The following is a 20,968-nucleotide window of genomic DNA, read 5'->3' on the forward strand; positions in this document are numbered from 1 at the left end:
TCTACTGGAGCAAAATATATATTGGACATAGTTGCAAAAAATATAGTTTGTCATAATAACCGTATCTGGAAAATTTTAAGGGCCATATGTACTGTAAAACGTTGACGTGCAAAAAGGTAATTCGCACTTGCATCGTAATGTACTATTGCAGATTAGTTAGTGACTTCTTAATAAATAGGTTTAAGTCGGTTTCACAAATGTTTCTTGTATACAGGTTGTCCCAGAACAACCACGTTACAGTGTCACCAGCGTTGTTTTTTACGGAGTTTTTTTGGAGTAATGCAGTTAGGAATTCCGCCCAGCCGAACATGACCCCAGTAAAAGTTGCATGGTTTTCGAGTTATCGATGCTGGTAGGTACTAAAAATGTTTATACAAAGAGGAAAAAAGTCTTAATTATTTTTCGGTAATATAATCTAACTTGATTTCACTTTTCGTGCATAAAATTGCGATATTTGTATTTTTTTGCTACACAACATAAGAAAGGTTAAAGGTTAAATGGTAGGAATATAAGAACGCTGTATGTTCCGTTTAAATTTTTTTGTCATTTAAATCTTGTATTCTTCTGCTCACTGGTTTTCTTTCCATTCATTACGGTCTTCACATTTTAAAAACACAAACTTATCGATTGTTGATAAATTAAGATTTTAACACGTTTCTTTAGCCTAATCTAAATTCACAAGGCAATTCTTGCAAAGTGATTTCGCTATGTCATTGTTTAAAGCTCGTTCACGAAAACGAATTATAGAATGAACTACTACTATTGTATCATTTATTCCTCATGTTATAGCGATTAGAATTTAAGTATACAAAAAAACTATAGCATCCATGAAAAAAAAAATATATGGAAAAAAGTGTACTCCATTTTTGGCGTGTTCAACCTTTATTTGAACATTGGCGTCGATGTATTTAATTTATTGAATGTATATTAGGTACTGTGATTGTGTCAATTTTTTATTTATAAAATAAATATAATGAATGTTTTGATTATTTCATTAAAAATACCATAACGAGGGCAAATAACTGATAGCTTGATCACCATTTTATTGTAAGACCTTATTGTACCTATGAAAGCAATAAATTACTGATTACTGATTACAGTTCAGTGCAGCCTATAGACACTTGCAACTGGTGTTGCGAACGCGTTGCCAACTCCCTTGCACCTATACCTATCAATATGCTTATCAGGCTGGTCGATCGACGGTTGAGGCAGCGCGTGAGGTGGTAAAGAACGTACTAGGCAGGCTAGAATCCAAAAAACGAGTCGCCGCTATACTTTTCGACCTATCTCGCGCATTCGACCTTGTTGATTACAAACTAGTGGCAGCTAAACTTGAACACTATGGCGTACGTGGGGTGACCCTAGATTTCATTATTTCCTTCCTTAGCAACCGCTCCCAAAGAACAGAAGTGGCTGGTGATGCCTCGGAACCAGGTGATATTTGTGACCGGTCAGTACCTCAGGGGTCCAATGTTGGTAACACGATATTTCTGGTGCTGATGAATGACTTGCCATTTTTATCTTCTCACACGCAGCTTATTATGTATGCAGACGATATCTGCGCCGTAGTGAGTGGGGACTGTGAGGATGAGCTCCGTATCAATGTCGAAACGGTAATAGTGAGGCTCTTGCACTGGTTTACTGCGAACGTCATGCAGCTTAACCTCGAAAAAACGAATATTCTGGACTTCTCATTGGCTACAAGTAAGACCACAAACTTAAACCCTGTAGTAATACAAAACACAAACATTGAAGCCGTGAGCTCCGCAAGATTCGTGGGATTCACTCTAGACGGTAGACTGCAGTGGCAGGAGCATATTGATTCCCTCTGTGCTAGGTTAAACTCTGCTTATTATGCCGTAACCAGACTCAAAAGGCTCCTTGTCTCAAAAGAATCTACTAGCCGCCTACTACGCTTATTTTCACTCCCATCTTTCCTATGGAATCGATCTTTGGGGTTTAGCTGCAGACCGTGATCGCCCTTTTATTATTCAAAAAAAAGTCGTCCGGTCTATATGCAGAGTACCACCTGACGAACCAGCAAGAGAGCTTTTTATTAAATTACGCATCCTAACGGTTCCCTCGCTCTTTATATTTGAGGTGGGAAAACTTATCCGACGGAGCAGGAAACACTTTCCCATCTCTACTATGCGTGAGACGTCAGGACGAACGCAGGTACTAGGCACAGGCTTGCAAAAACAGGTAACTTCTTCCAAATTATAGGCCCACGCATCTATAACAGGTTACCGTCTGATATAAAGGATGTTGCATCAGATCCCATTTTTATAAGAAAACTCAAGTGTTTCCTGATCCAAAAGGCGTATTACTCGGTTAAGGAATTTCTGGAAGGCTAATAGGATAACGTATTGGAACGGGGTATGATTATTTTATTGACAATTGAATTATTATTATTATTATTTGTTATTATTGTTATTCTAATGTTTACAATGAAACCCAATTTTAATTGCACATATTTCTGACATATCTATTGTAAATAATAATATTAATAATGTAAATTACGCATCCATGACAATGTTGATCCCTATGACAGTTCCTGTTGATCCCATTTAAAAAAATATTGAGGGAATGTGTTTCGTATGAATTTTCATTACTTAAATGTTACATTTCTAAATAAATTAATGAGCTAAACATCAAAAAAAAAATGTCTACAAACATTATAAATTAATGAGCTAAACATCCAAAAAATGTCTACAATCATTTTACGTGACAGCTACCTCCACATAAAAATGAACTGTCATAGGGATCATCATTCGACAAGATTAGGTATAATGTAGTAATCTATTTAACCTGTGTCAGTGGCGTAGCGTGAAACAATCTAGGCCCTCTTCAATGTGTTTTCCCTAGGTAATGAAAAGGTTGGCTTTGCGAGGCCCCTCTAAGTGCGAGGCCGTGGGCGAAGGCCCCAAGTGCCCACGCCTAGCTACGCCACTGACCTGTGTTGTGTGACAAATGCAGGTTTCTCACTGTCAATATATGCATTTCGAGAGCTATGGCCAAAGAGTAACGTAAGTAAAATAGGCTAGCTACGGCAAGCGGACCCAAAATGCTAAAACTCTTTTTGCTCGCCACTGCCTGCTTTTTGAAGACCACTTCTTACCTACTTCTTTTGTTGGGCTGCTCTAGATTACGCTATGGCCTACATTTTGTTACATGAATAAAAAAAAACCCGAACTCCGAGCATCCCGAGAGCAAAACATTTGCGAACGCTGAGTAAAACCCCCGTGAATATCTGGAAGGGCTTGCACTCCGGCGCCCCATCGACAGGTCATGACCCGCGGATGGAGTAAGCGGACATTGTGCCGAGACACGCTCGAGCGCGCACTCTCGGTTGCACCGATCTTTCACCTGCGCAATATTCACGCCTATAAAACCTTGTCTTTGTAATATTGGCGCGTTACTTTCATTCCAAGCAGAACCAGAAAAGCAGCTCGAATAAGCGAGGAGTAGTGGACGTGTAGGGTTCTCACTTGGGTTTTAACCCATCTCTAAAATGTCTAGACTCGGATGTCTGGTATGAATCGTTCTATTTTTTTTAATGACAAGTAAATATTTAAGTTCAGTGATTTAATTTTCCATTAATTTTATTTGCAGTTGTTGATTTGGACAATATGTCAAGCAGTGCTCGCCAGCGAAGATGACGAAAAAGGGTTCGTTCAACCTTTGGATTTTTCTCCGATTTTCGCCAGCGATAACTCTGGTTAGTAAGCCGCATTTTATTTATGTCTTTTAAGTAATTTTTAACTATTAGATATTTGGCTTGCAAATTAACAACCAAATCTTTAACGATATGGTTTTTTCAGGCCTGGCTTCAAATCCCGTTGCCGCAGCTTTGCTTAAACTAGACACGAGCCAGTACCCCCACTTGTTTGACTCTGTCATCAGTAGTTCTCTCGACTCCTTGCAAAGACGGGTAGCCCCTCAAGATAGGACTTTCGCTGCTGAAAATTTCGGTTTCAATCCGATTGCTAGCCAAAGTTTCCTTCCTCCACCGAAACCGGCGCCACTCGTGGCGCAGCCGGCACCGCGGGCTCCCGTGCAGCACTCGGCGGCCTACCGCCAACCGGCCTTAGCACAATACGACATTAGACAGATACACGATGCCGACTACAAAGTGTACAAGCCAGAGGAAGACCAACAAGGAGATATTCTATCTGCTTTAAAACAGAATCCTACAGTAGCAGCATATTTTAAACCCGCCGTAACAAATTTAGAAGTAGCCCACCCGCTTAAATACCGCAAGGAAGAACTGTTAGAAAACCCTGAAGCCGAACAAAACTATAAGCCCAATGGTTATATTGCAGGACCGCCCCGCTTGCGGCGATACACGGGAGAACACAGAAGGCAAAACTTAAGAAAACGCGCAGACGACGATGAAGAAGAAGACCCCTACAACTATAAATCTGAGTACATTTCCAGACCGAAAGCGTTCGACAGTGGAGCCTACAACAGCGCGTACAAAGAAGAAAAGGACCCCAACAAGGATTACGAATACCCTTATGGAGGTTACGATTCTGGCTACGACCATAAGGAATACGAACGCATCAAGGATTTGTCAGAAAAACAAGCAGCGGAGATAAAACAAAACCCTGGAAATTGCAAACAAGTCAACAGAGATGGAATGACGTGCAATGTATGCAAGGATCCTAAAACTGGAGGAAACTACGAATCCTGCTCATATGTTGCGGAACCAAAAAATAATAAATATGCTTACTCGAAGGAAAAAAAATTCGACAGTAATGACGAACCCGACGAGCCAGAGGGTCAAAAAGAAGAGGCACCAAGGAAGTCAGCAAAATACGAAGAAGCAAAAGAGGATGATAAGCCCTCCGAGGAATACGAAAAATTAAAAGCACCAAAGGAAGAAAGTGAAGAGGACGATTCCAAAGAAAAATATAAAGCTTATTATGTGCACAGTTCCAAACCCACACCAAGCGAAAAAATACGCGCTGCGAGTGACGAGAGCTCCGAAGAAAAAGCTGATCCGCTAGTGAAACCTTATAACTACAAGCAAGCTTTGCCCGAGTTCTACACTGATAACGAGCCCAAAAAAGACGTTGAGCATGTCTTAGCTGAATTCAAGAAAAAGGATAGATCGTCTTGTAAACAAGTTAATAAAAACGGCATGACCTGTTTCCAATGCGTGGATAAGAACGGCTTGAAAAATGAAGAGTGCATGTTTGTATCTGAATCAGCACCAAAAAGGAGTCATCTAGCATATCAAGAACTCAAAGAATTTCAATCACAACCCCCAGTAGCTCCTGTAACTACAAACGAAGGCGCCGAGAGTAAAGTTGTAGCTGCCAACGCAAATCCTGCACATAAATCTGCCGCGTATGTAGTCGCTAATACCGGGTATGGAAAAAAACTAAAACGGAAAAAAGCAAGCCAAGCTACACCGACCGCCGCCGCTACCAGCCCGGTCGCGGCGGTCGCCAGCGCCGTGCCTGCGGCGGCGCCGCAGCCGACTGCTGCGCGCCGGCTGAGAAGGAGCGTGGACGCTGAGGCCGAAGCTGCTGCCGCAATCGCCGACCAGACTGAATTGGGGCCTGAAGAGTTCGCAGGCGTCGATTCGAAAGCAGCATATTGGGCGGAAACTATGCCTCGTTACAGTGCGGCTTTAGGTGTCACCTTGCCTGAATTCATGCTAGCGAGGTCGGAGCATGAAGCTTCGTTCGATGAAATTGTTGCAGGCGCATAGGAGATTAAGGCTGAAATTATTTGCTAATACAGTGTTAGTAGAGCGTGTCCGTTGTCAACACCGTTTTTGATAAAACCTAAACAGAAGGTAACGGGCACTTGTTGCGTAATACTAATCAAACTAAGATTTCACTGTTTGCCATGCTTGTCGACGCAGCAAATCAGGCGTGAAATTTCAAATAAAAATAAAACCAGCAAGAAATAAAAATAGAAAGTATTGTTATATCTGTTCTTATATCAAAGTCCAATAATTGTCGGTTTAGGAAATTTAAATTTTCAATATTAATGATATATGTTTACTCAATGGTTAATTAATGGGGCAAATAAATGTTGTGTAGATACATATTTTTATATTCATGGATTGTTAATTGTTAACTAGTTTTAGATGTTTTTGAAATAAAATTACTATGTTATTGTTATGTTTACTGTGGTTTTATTTCTTATTATGAGTTCCAAATTTGATTTATAGACCATATTTTTTAAACTGTAGATAAATCTGTTAAACTTTTTAACACCCCCGTTAGATTTTGATACACAAAAAAACATTAATCAAGACTTTTTATAACTGAATTTAGCCACCTTTATGACCGTCAAACATAAAATTGTTCTGTATGGATAACTTGAGCAACACAAACAGGCATGGTCCTCCAACCGTGCGTAGTTATTAACCGTTTAGTAGGTACTGTTCAATCCGGCTAGAAGGACCATGATTTACATATAATTCGCGTACTAAGTTGATGACGGAGCTTTTATCATGCAATTGTGAATGAGAAGATTTACGATCCCGGTTTATGGCTTCAACAACAGACTTCGAACTGAGCATGGACGCTGTGCCGATTATATGTTCAAGTGCTGGTGGCGAGACTCGCCAGTGTGACTGCGGAGCTCCAAAGGACACCACATAATACTCGACTGCCCTAAGAGAAAGTTTATTGACAACCATGAAGACTTGCTCGCACCTAGTGAAGACGCAGCCCTATGGGCCAAGGCATCTATAATTCTTTATTCATTTTCTAATAAATATTTTAAGCGACTTGAATCGTGTTTGATAAATACGTTCTCTAAAGTCAGATATTGAAACTTGTGAATGTAAAGTATTTTCTGTCTTAACTACCCACCCAGGTATGAAGCATATAATAATTTCGTCCATTTCAAAGCCAAAAGAACAGGTGCACGTAAGTATATCGAACATTAAGTACCTAATCAATTTACCGGTACTATTAGGCTATTCCCGTAGCAATCCCGTTTATTCATATAGCTACATGTAGGCATGATCCAAATGGAAACTACCAGGCGTCATTGTATCTTGAATTGTTGGCACGGATTTCGGCAAGCGTCCCAGATGTCAATAATGGTTTAAATGTTCCTATATTACTGGGAATTGTCCAAGTAATCGTCGTGAAGGAACTGTTTTGCCCGATCGCAAACCCTCTGAGGAGAAAGTAATTAATTTCAGTCGTAATCCGTCCGTGCGCCGGTACACTGTTCTGCGAATATAAATAAAACTGCTTGAGATTGAAAGCCAATAATAAAATTGGTATTGGGCAGCGCATGTTTTGAGCGGCGGACGTTTTGCTTTGTGATAACCGAGCTTAGGATTGGGATTCTGAACGTCATTACGGTAAGTGTTAAATGTACCTAACTAACGAAATAACACATAATAAAACATTACCTATGTTAAACAACTGTTTACCTAGAACATGCATGATACATAAATAACTACTCTACAGAGTACCCTACTAACATACGAGGGCGATTTGATAAGTACCCGTTTTTTTTTTCTTGGTCAAAAAATAAATACACTATGTATTTTCTACTTCATCATTTTCATATATATTTTTGCCAACGGTATTCCGGTTTCAGCTAGCCGCCCAAAAAATACTATTTCTGAAAGTCCTGAAAATAGACCTCTGTACAATAAGTCTGTAGCAGCAATAACCTCTACGTTAAAAGTATACTTTTTACACCACACTACTTTTTCACATCTGGAAGTTTAAAATAATCGTTTAGAGCTAGATCTGTAGAATAGAGTGGGTGCGCCATCAATTCGTAACGTAATTCTTTTAATTTGCTGTTACAAGTCGAGAGCAATGAGCTGATTTGGCTGTTCCTGGGGAATAATCGCGGCAGCCGTCTTACCGATGCTTTTTCATACCTTATTTTAATGTTTTGCACCTCATTGTAGCAGGGTAGGCGACGGTGCTAAATGTGTAGTTACTCGAGCGTTGTAGAGTCCTATTTGAATCGAAAGATTAGATGATAGGAAGAAAAAAATGTTATATAATATTTTCTTTTTTAGCGAGCAGGATTGCGTCTACAGATTTTTTGAAATGTAAAAAAACTATCATGTGGGGTAACTCGAGCGTGTCAGATATTAATAGTGTCAGCCGCGCAACATGCCTGATAACAACGGTATGTTAATCTGCCGGTTTATATAGGCAGGGTAGAAACTTGGGAAAAAAATAATTTACTCGAGCGCTTCAGATAGTCCATACCCTACAAAAGTGTATTTTTCAATAATCTGACGATTTCAGCGATCCGTAAGCAAATGGCAGTCACAAAGTTGCAAAAAAAATCGCCATTTTGAAATACTCGAACGTGTCAGATTATTATACAGACAGGTACATATTGATGTCCCAGTTATGTAAAACGTTAATCTGACGATAATGTGAAACAGTATCCTTCTTCTGATTTGAAAAAAAAAAAAAAACATTTTTCAAGATAATATTAAAAATTCCTGTCGTATGTATTTATTTTTATTTATAAACTTTTTTGTGCCTAAAAAACTGAGCAGAATGCCGCTAAGAAGATCAAAATCGACCAAGGGGTTCAAGAGATCAGAGTTGAAGATCTAAATAAATGTTGTAACCAACAACAACAACGAATTTTTTTAAGCTCTAGTTACTTCAAATTTAGCATCTTGGGCTCCCCTGTTATAAACATTGTTTATTTCGTTAATAGCGTATTATTAAAATAATGACAACGGAGGGCTATATGGGGACAGTGTGAGAAAGAAAGAAAAAAAATATTGCAACAACTAAAAATATAAATTACAATTAAAATTTACACCCGTAAGATAGTTAACCTATACCTAGTCGGCTCATAAGTTCTGTCATATACATAGTATCAAATAAAATCAAAAGTTTAAGTTTATTCCGTATAATTTGTACAGCGTTTGAAAGCTTATAAACTAGAGAATCTAAATGTATAACATTTATTCAAAATGACCGCCATAATTATCTACACAGGCTTGAAGTCTTCGTGGCCAGTCGTCAATGGATTCACGCACCACTTTCATGTCGATATTGGCCACTGCCGTAGCAAGAGATTTTTTCAGCGAGTCTAGATTTGGATGAGGTTTTGAGCACACCTTTTCCTCTAAATACTGCCATATTTTATAGTCTAAAGGATTAAGATCTGGGCTAGAGGAGGGCCAATCTTCATGCCGTATAAAGTCGATTTTATTGGAGGCGAGCCAGGCTTGTGTAGACTTTGCCTTATGGGCTGGAGCAGAGTCCTGCTGGAAAACCCAATGCTGGTTTAGAAACATCGTATGGGATAGTGGTTTCACAATATTAGTCAACACCGTGTCTTGGTACACTTTGGCACTAGTTTTTACTCCTTTCTCACAAAAATGCATACTAGTGACGCCCGCATAAGAAACTCCCAGCCAAACCATCACAGATGAAGGGTGATGACCTCTTTGAATACGGGGAATGCTATTAGACGCTTCTTTACTATTGCGAGCGTACACTCTATCATTTTGTTTATTACAGTTTTCTTCTATGTCAAAAATTTTCTCGTCCGAAAACAGTATACAACGGTGCTTATTTTTAGCGTACTTCTTCAATAAAGCTTTAGATCTTTTAAGCCTTAAAGCTTTAAGCCGACCATTGAGAAGATGGCCAGTTTTTCGTTTATAAGCACGAAGTCTCAGGTCTTGATTAAGCACTCTTTTCACCGTGTTTTTGCTCAAACCCATCTGGAGGGCCATAACTTTTTGTTTCCTAGCGGGATTTCTGGCAATGCGTGCCCTAATTGCTTGTACAACCGCTGGAGTCCTAGCTGTACGCGGACGACCGCTTCTTTTCTTGTCATTTAAACTAGAGACCTCACTGTATCTTTCTATGGTACGATACACAAATCTTAGAGAGAATTTTAAATTTTCAAGTAGCTTAAAAATTTTAGTCGGCGAGTGACCACAACGATATAGTGCAATTATTGCGGTACGGCTATCTTTAAGCGTCCACTCCATGTTGAAGAAAACAGAAAATTGCAAAATTATACTACTCAAATATTTAATAAAGATTCGAAATTCAAATGCAGAACGGTTTTTGTTTTAGGAGTTCCAAATTTAAATTTTAAAGGCCAGTGACAGAACTTATGAGCCGACTAGGTAGATAAAATCTATAGAAGAGCTTAAATTACAAATAGATAGCGAAAAAGTTAAAGAGAAAAAGAGCTAGGTGCACTAAATGTCATAAACGATTTTTGACACTTCTCTTCGCTTGCTCAAATCGGCAGATTTTTTTTATTTAGTTATTCTTGCATTATTCTCTTCACAATATAATGGAAATCGAACGTGCTCGAGTAAGTCAAGATCGTGATTTTTTTTGCAACTTTGTGACCCTGCCACTCGCTTACGGATCGCTAAAATCGTCAGATTATTGAAATGGACACTATTTAACAAGTAATTAATCCACCATATCTTAATCTGACGCGCTCGAGTATTTCAAGGTGGCGATTTTTTTTAACTGTTCTGACGGACTGTCCTTGACTCCCTGCTCGGTGTCAAAGACGCATACTTGGTGGAGGTACTCAACAGCTTACCTTTGATAGCGGTCGAAGGAAGAAAGAACAAAAGCGCGCCAATTTTTTTTTACCTTTTAGGGCTTTTTAGGGTGCCTTCAAATGTGGAAAATAACGGGTACTTATCCAACCGCCCTCGTAATAGGGAGCGTTGGGATAAGATTAAAGGGTTTTTTATAAGGGGTAAGACAAAAAAAAATCCGTATACCAAAGCATTACGGACGACTTTTCATCTTACCCCTCATAAAAAACCCGTCAATCTTACCCCAACGCACCCTATAGGTTCTATTAATGTATCGGTCATCGTAACCAATAACTCATACCGTGAAAAAAATTAAAAAATAGATATACTACTTACCTAAACCTACTTCACGTAACCTACCTAATGTATGGCGATGTATTGCAATCGTCTCAAAAACTGCTTTTGATATATTGCCAAGTAATACGATTATATGTAAAAAAAACCGGTGCCTAATGCGCAGTTCTCATTACAGCTTCATGACGTTCAAATTACGTTTTCTGTTATTTCAGTGAATCTTGATAAATATCTCTGTTGTCTGCCTTGATCTCATTTAATGTAGGCATACAACAACGACCAACTCTTTTTGTTTACTTTACTTAAAGTAGGTTAACCTAAATGCTGCTGAAGACAGATTTGGCTACTAAATTTCAGTTAGGACTCACTGGTACACGTACTCGTCATTTTCAACGGTACCAAAAATACAGATACGGATGTTAGGTACAGGATTATATCTCCTCCTTCCCCATTTTTGTGTTCTGAATTTTTTATATTTTTATACAACAATAGACAAAGGTACAACAAAACTGCGGATTAAAATATGAATAGGGGATATTACTGCAATGTTCTGCCACCAGAGTGCAGGACTAACCTTTTTAGTAAACGGTAAACCATAACAGTACATTTCGATTCTAGTGCGGAAAGTATGCCATTACTTCACGAGTACCGAGATACGGGACGAGTGAAGAATGATATTTCCGCACGTGTATCGAACGACGTTTTTGCGAAAAAATAAGAAAAGCAACAAGTAAGGAACGGAATTCGAAACTTTTATATTATTAATTCTGTGACATCATTGACATTATGAAGAAGTGTTTTTCTAGCTTTTATTCGACTAGAATAGATTTTGTTATTATTATTATTGAACCCACTTCAATGAAAGTTTTTTTTTCAAATGCATGTTCTATAAGACAGAAACAATTGTAAATATTAAAACATTGTTACTATTCTTACCTAAAGATCGTTATTTATGATTATTTGTGTATCGTATATTTATAAAAACAATATCGAATGTTGCCTTTGGAAACTTATAACATTCTTGGAGTAAGAAAATACGCCTCTTCTTTGACAGGCGTTCCGTTCCATTCAGACAACTTATTAAGAACGGTTTTTCAACATTAAAATATTAACGTGTTATAATACTTATAATGATGAAGAGGTAAGTAATAAAATATGAAATATGCATATTTTTCGTATTCTTACATTAACAGTAGGTTTTTATGTTGATTACGACGTTTTAAATGAAACTAATATTAACACTCATCAATAAGTAGTCATGAATTGGAACAAGTAAAAATTTAAAAAAATTGGAAAAGTAAAAAGCACTAGTTCGCGAAAACCAACTTTACGCACGCTAAACAGTCACGAAAAGTAGCACTTTTTGAGCAACTGTATTAAAAAGTAACTTATACATACTGTACCTTTAACAGGTTTCTGACAAGTTTTCAGAGATAATAAAATATGACATTGATGCATCAAGGCGGTTTGCTTACAGAGGACCTACCGGGAAACGCGAATCCGAAAATTCGCTATCTGCCTCTTTATCGCTCGAATATGCAAGTGACAGAGATGTTAGATAAATAAATTTTCTTGTTTCACGATAGACCCTCAGATTGTGGTAGTGGCGCCCTGGCGCCCCCTATGCAGTTTCGCGTAATATTCCCTATTACATATATATTAATATTTATCTATCAAGGATTTCTTGAATTAAATCATAGACATAGTATAGTAGTTATAGACATGAAACCGAGCGACCAGGGGTAAGAGAAAAACATATTCATGTATTGACAGGTTAATGTATGGCAGCATAATCCTTTTTCTCTTTCACTCTTATACATTTCGGTATTTCGCCATCGCCTCCTACCTATGCTGCCATAACCCGACCATGAAAAAAAAACCCGGTCGGTGATAAGGACAAAGCATGGCACTATTTTCTTTTTCCTCTTATAGGAATCGCAATAAGACTATCTTTCTCTATCAAAGAGTGTCAGGCCCTTGAATTAAATTGACTTAAGTATACAGTATGTATTTTCAATGTTTTACCATACTATGCAGAGAAGTTATGGGACTTATGGGTCATATTATAGACCAAACCAACCCCTGAACTAGCGTTTTTTTTTGCGATTTTGTGGGGTTGAACCCCATAAAAATAGTAGGTATGACTAATGTTTAAAAAGAATAGAACGCACTGTATACATAGAAGTTTAAAAGCTTAAAAAGACCCCAAACCGTTCAAAAAGTGCGACTTCAAGTAGTTGCGCGTGACAATGAGTATAATGCTTAGATTTTTTTTATGTCTATCTGTAGTAAAGTTCTATGGAGTTCACGAACTGGTATAAAATAAAGCGTTCAGTACGAGGATGGATCAAAAAGTACCCGTGTTAGAATATATTATTATATTATACGCATATTTTTTTTATATTATATATTTTATTTTTTAACGTAATCACCTTCTAGGTCCTTACACTTTTCCAAACGTTCCGGCCACTTATTTAACTACTTCAAAAAAAGAATTTCTCAAACATGCAAAATTCGCTTCTGCCTCGGCGATATCTTCCTCGTTTCACCTGAATTTCTTTCCCCGAGCCATGTTTTTCTGGGCGGTTCTCATAAAAACACATGTACGACCTCGTTTAAATTCATTATACCAATATCTCACGGTTGTCATAGAAGCTTTTAATTGTTCGCATGTTTTTCATCCAAAAATAAGAATTACGAAGCGATACTGCTCTTTTCCCATTTAGTATGAAAAACAAGACAAGTCTCACAAAACTTGCCGCCTATAAAAAACTAAACCACAGATACCTGTCAGTTTTCATTTTTTTATTTGATAATGGCAAAACTACACGACGGTAATACCAACTTTCCCTCGTAATTCAATTTGGAGTTAGCTTTCCTTACTATATAGACGAAGATCACTTGTAACATTAACTGGCAAAGGATCTGTCTTTAGTAGATTTGTCTTGAACTCTTCATTTGATGAACTTGATCTAAAGACAGCTGATGTTTCCACAGCACCACTATGAGCCGCGAAGGCAGTGAGGAGGTTCCGGCGATCGAGGGAGCGCAGGAGCAGGAGGAGGAGTTCGAGGAAGAGCAGTACGTGGACGTGAAGTCGCTGCCGCTGCGGCCGCCGGTGGCCGCCGCGCCGCCGCCGAAGCCGGTGCGCCGCCCGTGGCACCCCGTCATGTGGGACAGCTCCATCATAGGCATTCCGCCACCGGATTACTCACTGAACGCTGATGAGGTATGACTGTTTTAATAACAAAATTCCGTGAGACACAGACATATTAAACATATTAATAGCTCCTGATGACGCTACTCGGTACGGAGTGAAACATGTCGAGCGTTTTCGACTTAAAATACGTGAGTGACCCGTTATTAATATGTTTAATAGGTATGACTGTCCTTCTCGGTCGATATTTTAACACGTTTAGCTGCGAGTTGTTAGGCGCAACTGTGTGCAAGTCTTTAATAAAAGCAGCCTCGTGAGCACTGTCTTGCTGGCACACAGCCGCCGCATCCGGAAAGAGCATTATTACTACCGCCTATAGGTACCATGTACGTTTTTTGGCATTGACCTACGGACTCCCAATTCATAGCCAGTCCAAGGTACGTACCGTCAACCGGGGTCAAGAGTGATAAAAGTTTACGGTACCTACTTAAAATGAAGTACAATGTTATAGTTCTGGAAATTGATACGTTTATGAAATTTTTAACGTCCCTTAAAACATAAAAGACTAAGTCAATTTTCGAATTATTGATTATAACGAATTACTAATTATAAGTTGCAGTGCCTTAGAGCGTCACATGGTTTTATGCTGGCTTGACGACACGAGAATGTGAAAGATTGATAAACAACTAACAAGCGTGCCAGATTTATAGTTGAATATCTGCGATGAAGTCGAGAATAGCGCTACGTCAAGGAAAACAAAATTTAAAGACCGCCTATAAATTAGTCTATGATCGTCGATATGAAATGCGTTTATTGGCCAAATCACCTTTTAGGGTTCCGTACCCAAAGGGTAAAAACGGGACACTATTACTAAGACTCCGCTGTCCGTATGTCCGTCCGTCTGTCTGTCTGTCACCAGGCTGTATCTCATGAGAACCGTGATAGCTAGACAGTTGAAATTTTCACAGATGATGTATTTCTGTTGCCGCTATAACAACAAATACTAAAAACAGAATAATATAAATATTTAAATGGGGCTCCCATACAACAAACGTGATTTTTTTGCTGTTTTTTTCCGTAATGGTACGGAACCCTTCGTGCGCGAGTCCGACTCGCACTTGGCCGGTTTTTTATAATTGAGAAACTGTCTAAAGACACTAACTAACTAACATTAAATATAGGCGGGTTTATCTTTTAATATTGTTCTCGACAGTTTTCAATTAATTTTTAGACGTTGATGAATGACTGTACGTTACACATGATTCGGGGCGAGTCTTACTAGAGTCAGAGCCAGACAGCGCACTCACAGCATACAGTAATGTAGCAGCTTTTCAGTAACTTACCCCTTTGTCAAAACCCTTGGACAATGTACAAAAAAAAATTTCCATGTGTGATATGTATGTGTGCATGTGAGAAGAAAATGAGAATGTGTTAATTTCTATTTAAATGTGCGTGTGTCTTCGTATTTGTCAATAGTTAAACCACTTTATAAAAAGGGGCCTAAAACAGATTTAAATAATTACCGTCCTGTCACCCTGATACCAGTCATCTCAAAGATTTTAGAGAAAATTACGTTCGCCAGGTTATCAAATTTTATAATTTTGAGTGATTATCAGTTCGGTTTTATGAAAAATTGTTCAACAACCTTAGCATGTTTTCACTTAATAAAAACTGTAATGGAAAGTTTAGATAGTAAAACTCCTATTGTACCTGTATTACTAGACATGAGTAAGGCATTTGATTTTGTGAAACACGACTTATTATTAAATAAGCTATTTAGATATGGCGTAAGAGGTCCTGCATTAGATTGGGTAGGCAGCTACCTCAAAAACAGAAAACAGTGTGTGGAAACTACAAATTTTCTTGGCAGAGACAAAATTACCTATAGATCCAGCTACAAAACTAACTTATATGGGGTACCACAGGGCAGTATATTAGGCCCACTGCTGTTCCTGTTGTATATAAATGATCTCCCGAAGGCTACGAAGCATAGTTGTTTACTCTTTGCAGACGATACCACATTACTTGTAAAATGTGACAATGTCGAATCATTTGAGCAAACCATTAATAACGCGATAACAGATATAGTAAATTGGCTTGATAGTAATAATTTAAATATTAATCCTAGTAAGACAAAAATCATACAATTCCAGACATATAAAAGTAAACATATTTCGATGAATATTACCTACCTAGTACTATGCCTTATGGGAAACGGTCGAAGAGATAGTTCAGATCCGGAAACCGCTACCAAATTTTAGTATGCTGTTGGGCATGGTACTGAGTCTCCAAAACTGCCGGGAGACAGCGGCACCGGCCATCTACTTCAGCGGAATAACGTCATCAAAATGACTCCCGCCTTTTTTTTTTATACCACGTCGGTGGCAATCAAGCATACGGCCCGCCTGATGGTAAGCAGTTACCGTAGCCTATGAACGCCTGCAACACCAGAGATATTACACGCGCGTTGCCGACCCTTTAAAAACCTGTACTCCCGCCTCGTTGCGAATATTGCATTTTGCACCCAAACTATGCGTTGCACATACACGTGTGGGGTATTAAACGAAAGCCAATAAAATGTTGTATATTTCACTAATACACTATGTACCAAAATATACAATAGTTTAAGAGAAATTTAAAAGTAAATCAAAATGATGAAAAAAAAAAAAAACTATTATTTGGGTTTTTCAACCAAATCAAAAGTCGGAAGTTAAAGCAATGTACTACAAAATTAAAGCTGATGTCTCAAGCCATACACTAATATCAAACTAATCAAAATCAGACCAAAAATGTGAAAATTATGTATCAAAATGTAGGTATTTGCTAGAACAAATGCATTAAAGTTAAAAAAATCGAAATTGGTCATTTTTAGGATAATCCGCATAAGCTTCTAGTATATTATTAGCAATATAAAAAGGATCATAAAACTGCTGGGAGACAATCTCTATAGTGCCTGAGTGACAAATAATGGCGTCATACATGTGACTGCTGCCGAAATTTGCAAAATCTAAATTATAACTATTCCATGAGTCATATATACACGTGTGCTACATCAGACGAAAGGTTATTAAATATATTATGATTCGTTAATACATTATTTATAAAAACAATGTATATTTTAGGAGCTACAAACAAAGAAAAACCACTTTTTTTGAGAAAAGTTCGTGTATATATACTTTATAGCTCAACTAAAAACGTTATAACAATGTCACAGAATAAGTAATAGTATTATCATACAGAACGGCCACGCAACGCCCCGCCCCGACCTGAGTTACCTCGCCCCGCGATACCAGATTGCTGGCTTTTCGCCGGCCGCTCAGTTGACTCAGTTCGGTTAGCGACGCGGTCACGCGATGACGGAACGTTCAAAATGCCGATGTATTGTGCTATGTATGGGTGCCTATCAAATTGGAGAAATAAAGAAGTTTTTTTTATACGTACTTAATAATACTTATACCTTATACCTACGTGTAGTGTACCTAACATGTAGGTACCTATATAATACTGATAATACATCAAATAATGCGTTTTCTACAATCACATTCATTTACAATTTGTCGAAAACCCAAATGTACATCAATATAGCAAAGTGTAAAAGGTGTGATAATATTTAGATAGGTACCTACCTACCGATTTCAACAACCTATTCGTTGAACTTATGAATGCTAACATTCATTACATTCAACTACCTATAGGTAGGTACATAGATATTATTCCTTCGTAAATATTTTGTTTTTTGTTACACTTTTATCATATCTAAAAAAATATAATATCTATATATAATCGTTTAATTAATAAAAACAATAATGCAAATACTTATTTATAATAATTCCGCTTTCAAAGTAGGTACAGTTGAGTGTAAGATTATAAACCGACCAAGGACCAATTGCTTGGTGAATGGTAGATTGCCCATACAATTTCGTTTGCTTACGTTTCGGTCGGGTTATCCTGCGTATGCAGCTCGGCTTATGTCAGCACCGCACGAGGGCTGTGTGTGATGTATTTGAAACTTTAATAGTTTTTGATGTTGTTACTTCTTGGAAAAAGATAAATTAATTACATGTTACACTTTTAGTTTTCAATTAAGAGCATTGTCCTGCAAATACAACATGTACTTTTCTTTCACATTTTGTGCGAATAATCCGAGGAACTCAAACCATGATTGGAAATATGAACGCTGCGCTGTATTCTCATAAATATGACGGGCATAAATGGGAAGAATAGAACCGCGTAATGTAAATTTCGCGAACTTAAAATGGTTTCTTTAATTAAGGAATAAAATATTTCTATTTCTTAGTTATGAGTAGATATTTACATTACGACTATTACGACAACGTTCCGTGAACTCAAAAACATCTAAGTGGCAGCCCTAAGCAGCTTACGCACACAAAGACGCGTGTACAAACGTGCCATTCACACATATAAACGCAAGCGAGTTTTGATGTATGGCGTGTCCGCCCTGTGACAATGTTGCGTCTAATATAGTTATAACGTTTTTAGTTGAGCTATAAAATATATACACACGAACTTTTCTCAAAAAAAGTGGTTTTTCTTTGTTTGTAGCTCCTAAAATATAAATTATTTTTAATAATAATGTTAAACGAATCATAATATATTTAATAACCTTTCGTCTGATGTAGCACACGTGTATATATGACTCATGGTATAGTTATAATTTAGATTTTGCAAATTTCGGCAGCGGTCACATGTATGACGCCATTATTTGTCACTCAGGCACTATAGAGATTGTCTCCCAGCAGTTTTATGATCCTTTTTATATTGCTAATAATATACTAGAAGGTTATGCGGATTATCCTGAAAATGACCAATTTTGTTTTTTTTTTTAACTTTAATGCATTTGTTCTAGCAAATACCTACATTTTGATGCATAATTTTCACATTTTTGGTCTGATTTTGATTATTTTGATATCAGTGTATGGCTTGGGACATCAGCTTTAATTTTGTAGTAATAATAATTAATAATAATTATTATTTTTATTTATTATATTTTGGTACATAGTGTATTAGTGAAATATATAATATTCTATTGGCTTTCGTTTAATACCTCACACGTGTATGTGCAATGCATAGTTTGGGTGCAAAATGCAATATTCGCAACGAGGCGGAAGTTATTTTGATGACGTCATTCCGCTGAAGTAGATGGCCGGCGCCGCTGTCTCCCGGCAGTTTTTGAGATCCAGTACCATGCCCAGCAACATACTAAAAGTTGAAAGCGGTTTCCGGATCTGAACTATATTCCCATAAGGCAGTGCACTAACCAGGACTCCCATATAGAGGAAGTACAGTCAACCGCATTTTTGGGATTGACCATAGATTGTTTTTGCAACTGGAAAGCTCATATCGACGGTTTACGAATTAAATTAGATCGTTTTGTATATGTCTTGCATCGTATTCGCAATGTAGTGTCGGAATCTACAGCTATGACAGCCTATCATGGATATGTTGCGTCGCAATTAAGATATTGCATAATTATGTGGGGGAATTCAGTGGACTCAAGACATAATTTTTAAGACCCAAAAGAAATGCATTAGGGCAGCATGTGGAGCCGACTTCCGAGAGCCCTGCAGACCATTGTTTACAAGCAAAAAAATATTGACATTACCCGCCATGTACATATACGAAACTTGTATTTTTGTTAGGGAAAACCTGTCTTGCTTTAAAACAATTACTATGACATCAAAACGAGGTGCTTATAGGAATAAACTTTTCATGCCGACAACAAATCTTTCACTTCCTAAGAAGAATGTCTATGGAATGGCAATACAAATATTTAATTGTCTTACTGATAGTTTTAAGGAACTACCAATTAATTTATTTAAAAGGAAATTGTATAGACATTTAATGGAAAATTGATATTATTCTATTGATGAGTTTTTGGAAAATTGTGACTTGTAAGCATGATAATCGTATTTATTTATAATTAAATTAATTATTTTAAATTCATAATATTACCAAGTAGGACATTAATTATCAATTTCACTTTCAATATTTTTTTGAGTGTTTAAAATTGTGCCATATAGATTATAACAATGCATGTATGTACATATAGCTCTATGGGTAATAGTTAAGTTAAATTTAGGTATTGAATATTTGTAGCCTGACTATGGTAAAATAAGGAATGATAATGAAAACTTTGTATACCACCTGTTTTGTACCCTTATTTATACAAATAAATATATTTGATTGATTGATTGACAAGGATCTTTTTTGCAATGTGTGAGTAATTTTTTGCATGTGTTACTTCTTCACCTCCCCGCAAAATTCGGCAGACATTTTTGTACGCAAATACGACACATAAGGCTGCTCTAGTTGTTGTATGGTGTATGCTCTAAGATAGCGCAGTCTATCTTGCACAATATCGCCGCATTCGAATGCCGCGCCAGTGTGATAACTGCTAAAGACGAGCCCCGACTAAAAGTTATATCATTTTAAATTCAATTATGTTGAGTCAACTACTTGATGTTTCTCATGTGTATTACTTATGTTTGTCCTATTTGTCAAGAACGTTTAATCATTTTACTGAATGTTATTAATTTTTATCAGGGCACAAAACCAGACGGCGAGTACCCGCACAAGCAGCGCCTGCGCAACCTAAAGCGGCTCGTGGCGGAGGGGAAGGTCAAACCCACCAAGGAAAACCTCATCTTCTTCCTCTGCAACAAGTTCGCCGTCTCCGAGGAGAGGGCCAACAAGATTTCCTGCTAGGAGTCCCCTTTCATGTTTATGTGTCGTTCGTGAAATTTATATACGATATTTAGTATATTTTACATTTATTTACTCTCAAGTGTGATATTTGTAAGCGTTTCGCTATAAAATCTTTGAATAATAAACAGGGTTGTAAATATAAAAAATAATATTTGTAAAAATCTAGCCTTGTAACTTTAATGTCTTCTTAATCATAAGAAATGCAATTATTGCAGCGTCCTCGTCAACATCGCTAGGTCACT

The 20,968-nt window shown here is 37.6% G+C and overlaps 2 protein-coding genes across 3 annotated transcripts; both read left to right on the top strand.

The window, feature by feature from the left end:
• Nucleotides 1-3,255: 3,255 nt before the first annotated feature.
• On the top strand, nucleotides 3,256-6,138 carry LOC134742087 (uncharacterized). Of its 2 annotated transcripts, none has more exons than XM_063675020.1 (3): nucleotides 3,256-3,532; nucleotides 3,613-3,718; nucleotides 3,822-6,138. In XM_063675020.1, exons 1-3 carry the CDS (start codon nucleotides 3,512-3,514, stop codon nucleotides 5,717-5,719), a joined length of 2,025 nt encoding a protein of 674 aa, XP_063531090.1. In that variant the 5' UTR covers nucleotides 3,256-3,511; the 3' UTR covers nucleotides 5,720-6,138. The 2 variants fall into 2 exon arrangements, with proteins under 2 accessions (XP_063531090.1, XP_063531091.1); XM_063675021.1 differs by having other exon boundaries at nucleotides 3,262-3,532; nucleotides 4,323-6,138.
• Nucleotides 6,139-7,094: 956 nt separating this feature from the next.
• LOC134742123 (uncharacterized) lies at nucleotides 7,095-20,891 on the top strand. The gene is made up of 3 exons (XM_063675084.1): nucleotides 7,095-7,339; nucleotides 13,841-14,072; nucleotides 20,565-20,891. Exons 2-3 carry the CDS (start codon nucleotides 13,848-13,850, stop codon nucleotides 20,724-20,726), a joined length of 387 nt encoding a protein of 128 aa, XP_063531154.1. The 5' UTR covers nucleotides 7,095-7,339; nucleotides 13,841-13,847; the 3' UTR covers nucleotides 20,727-20,891.
• The last annotated feature ends 77 nt before the right edge of the window (nucleotides 20,892-20,968 follow it).

Source organism: Cydia strobilella, chromosome 6 (genome assembly GCF_947568885.1).
Source record: "Cydia strobilella chromosome 6, ilCydStro3.1, whole genome shotgun sequence".
Classification (NCBI taxonomy): Eukaryota; Metazoa; Arthropoda; class Insecta; order Lepidoptera; family Tortricidae; genus Cydia; species Cydia strobilella.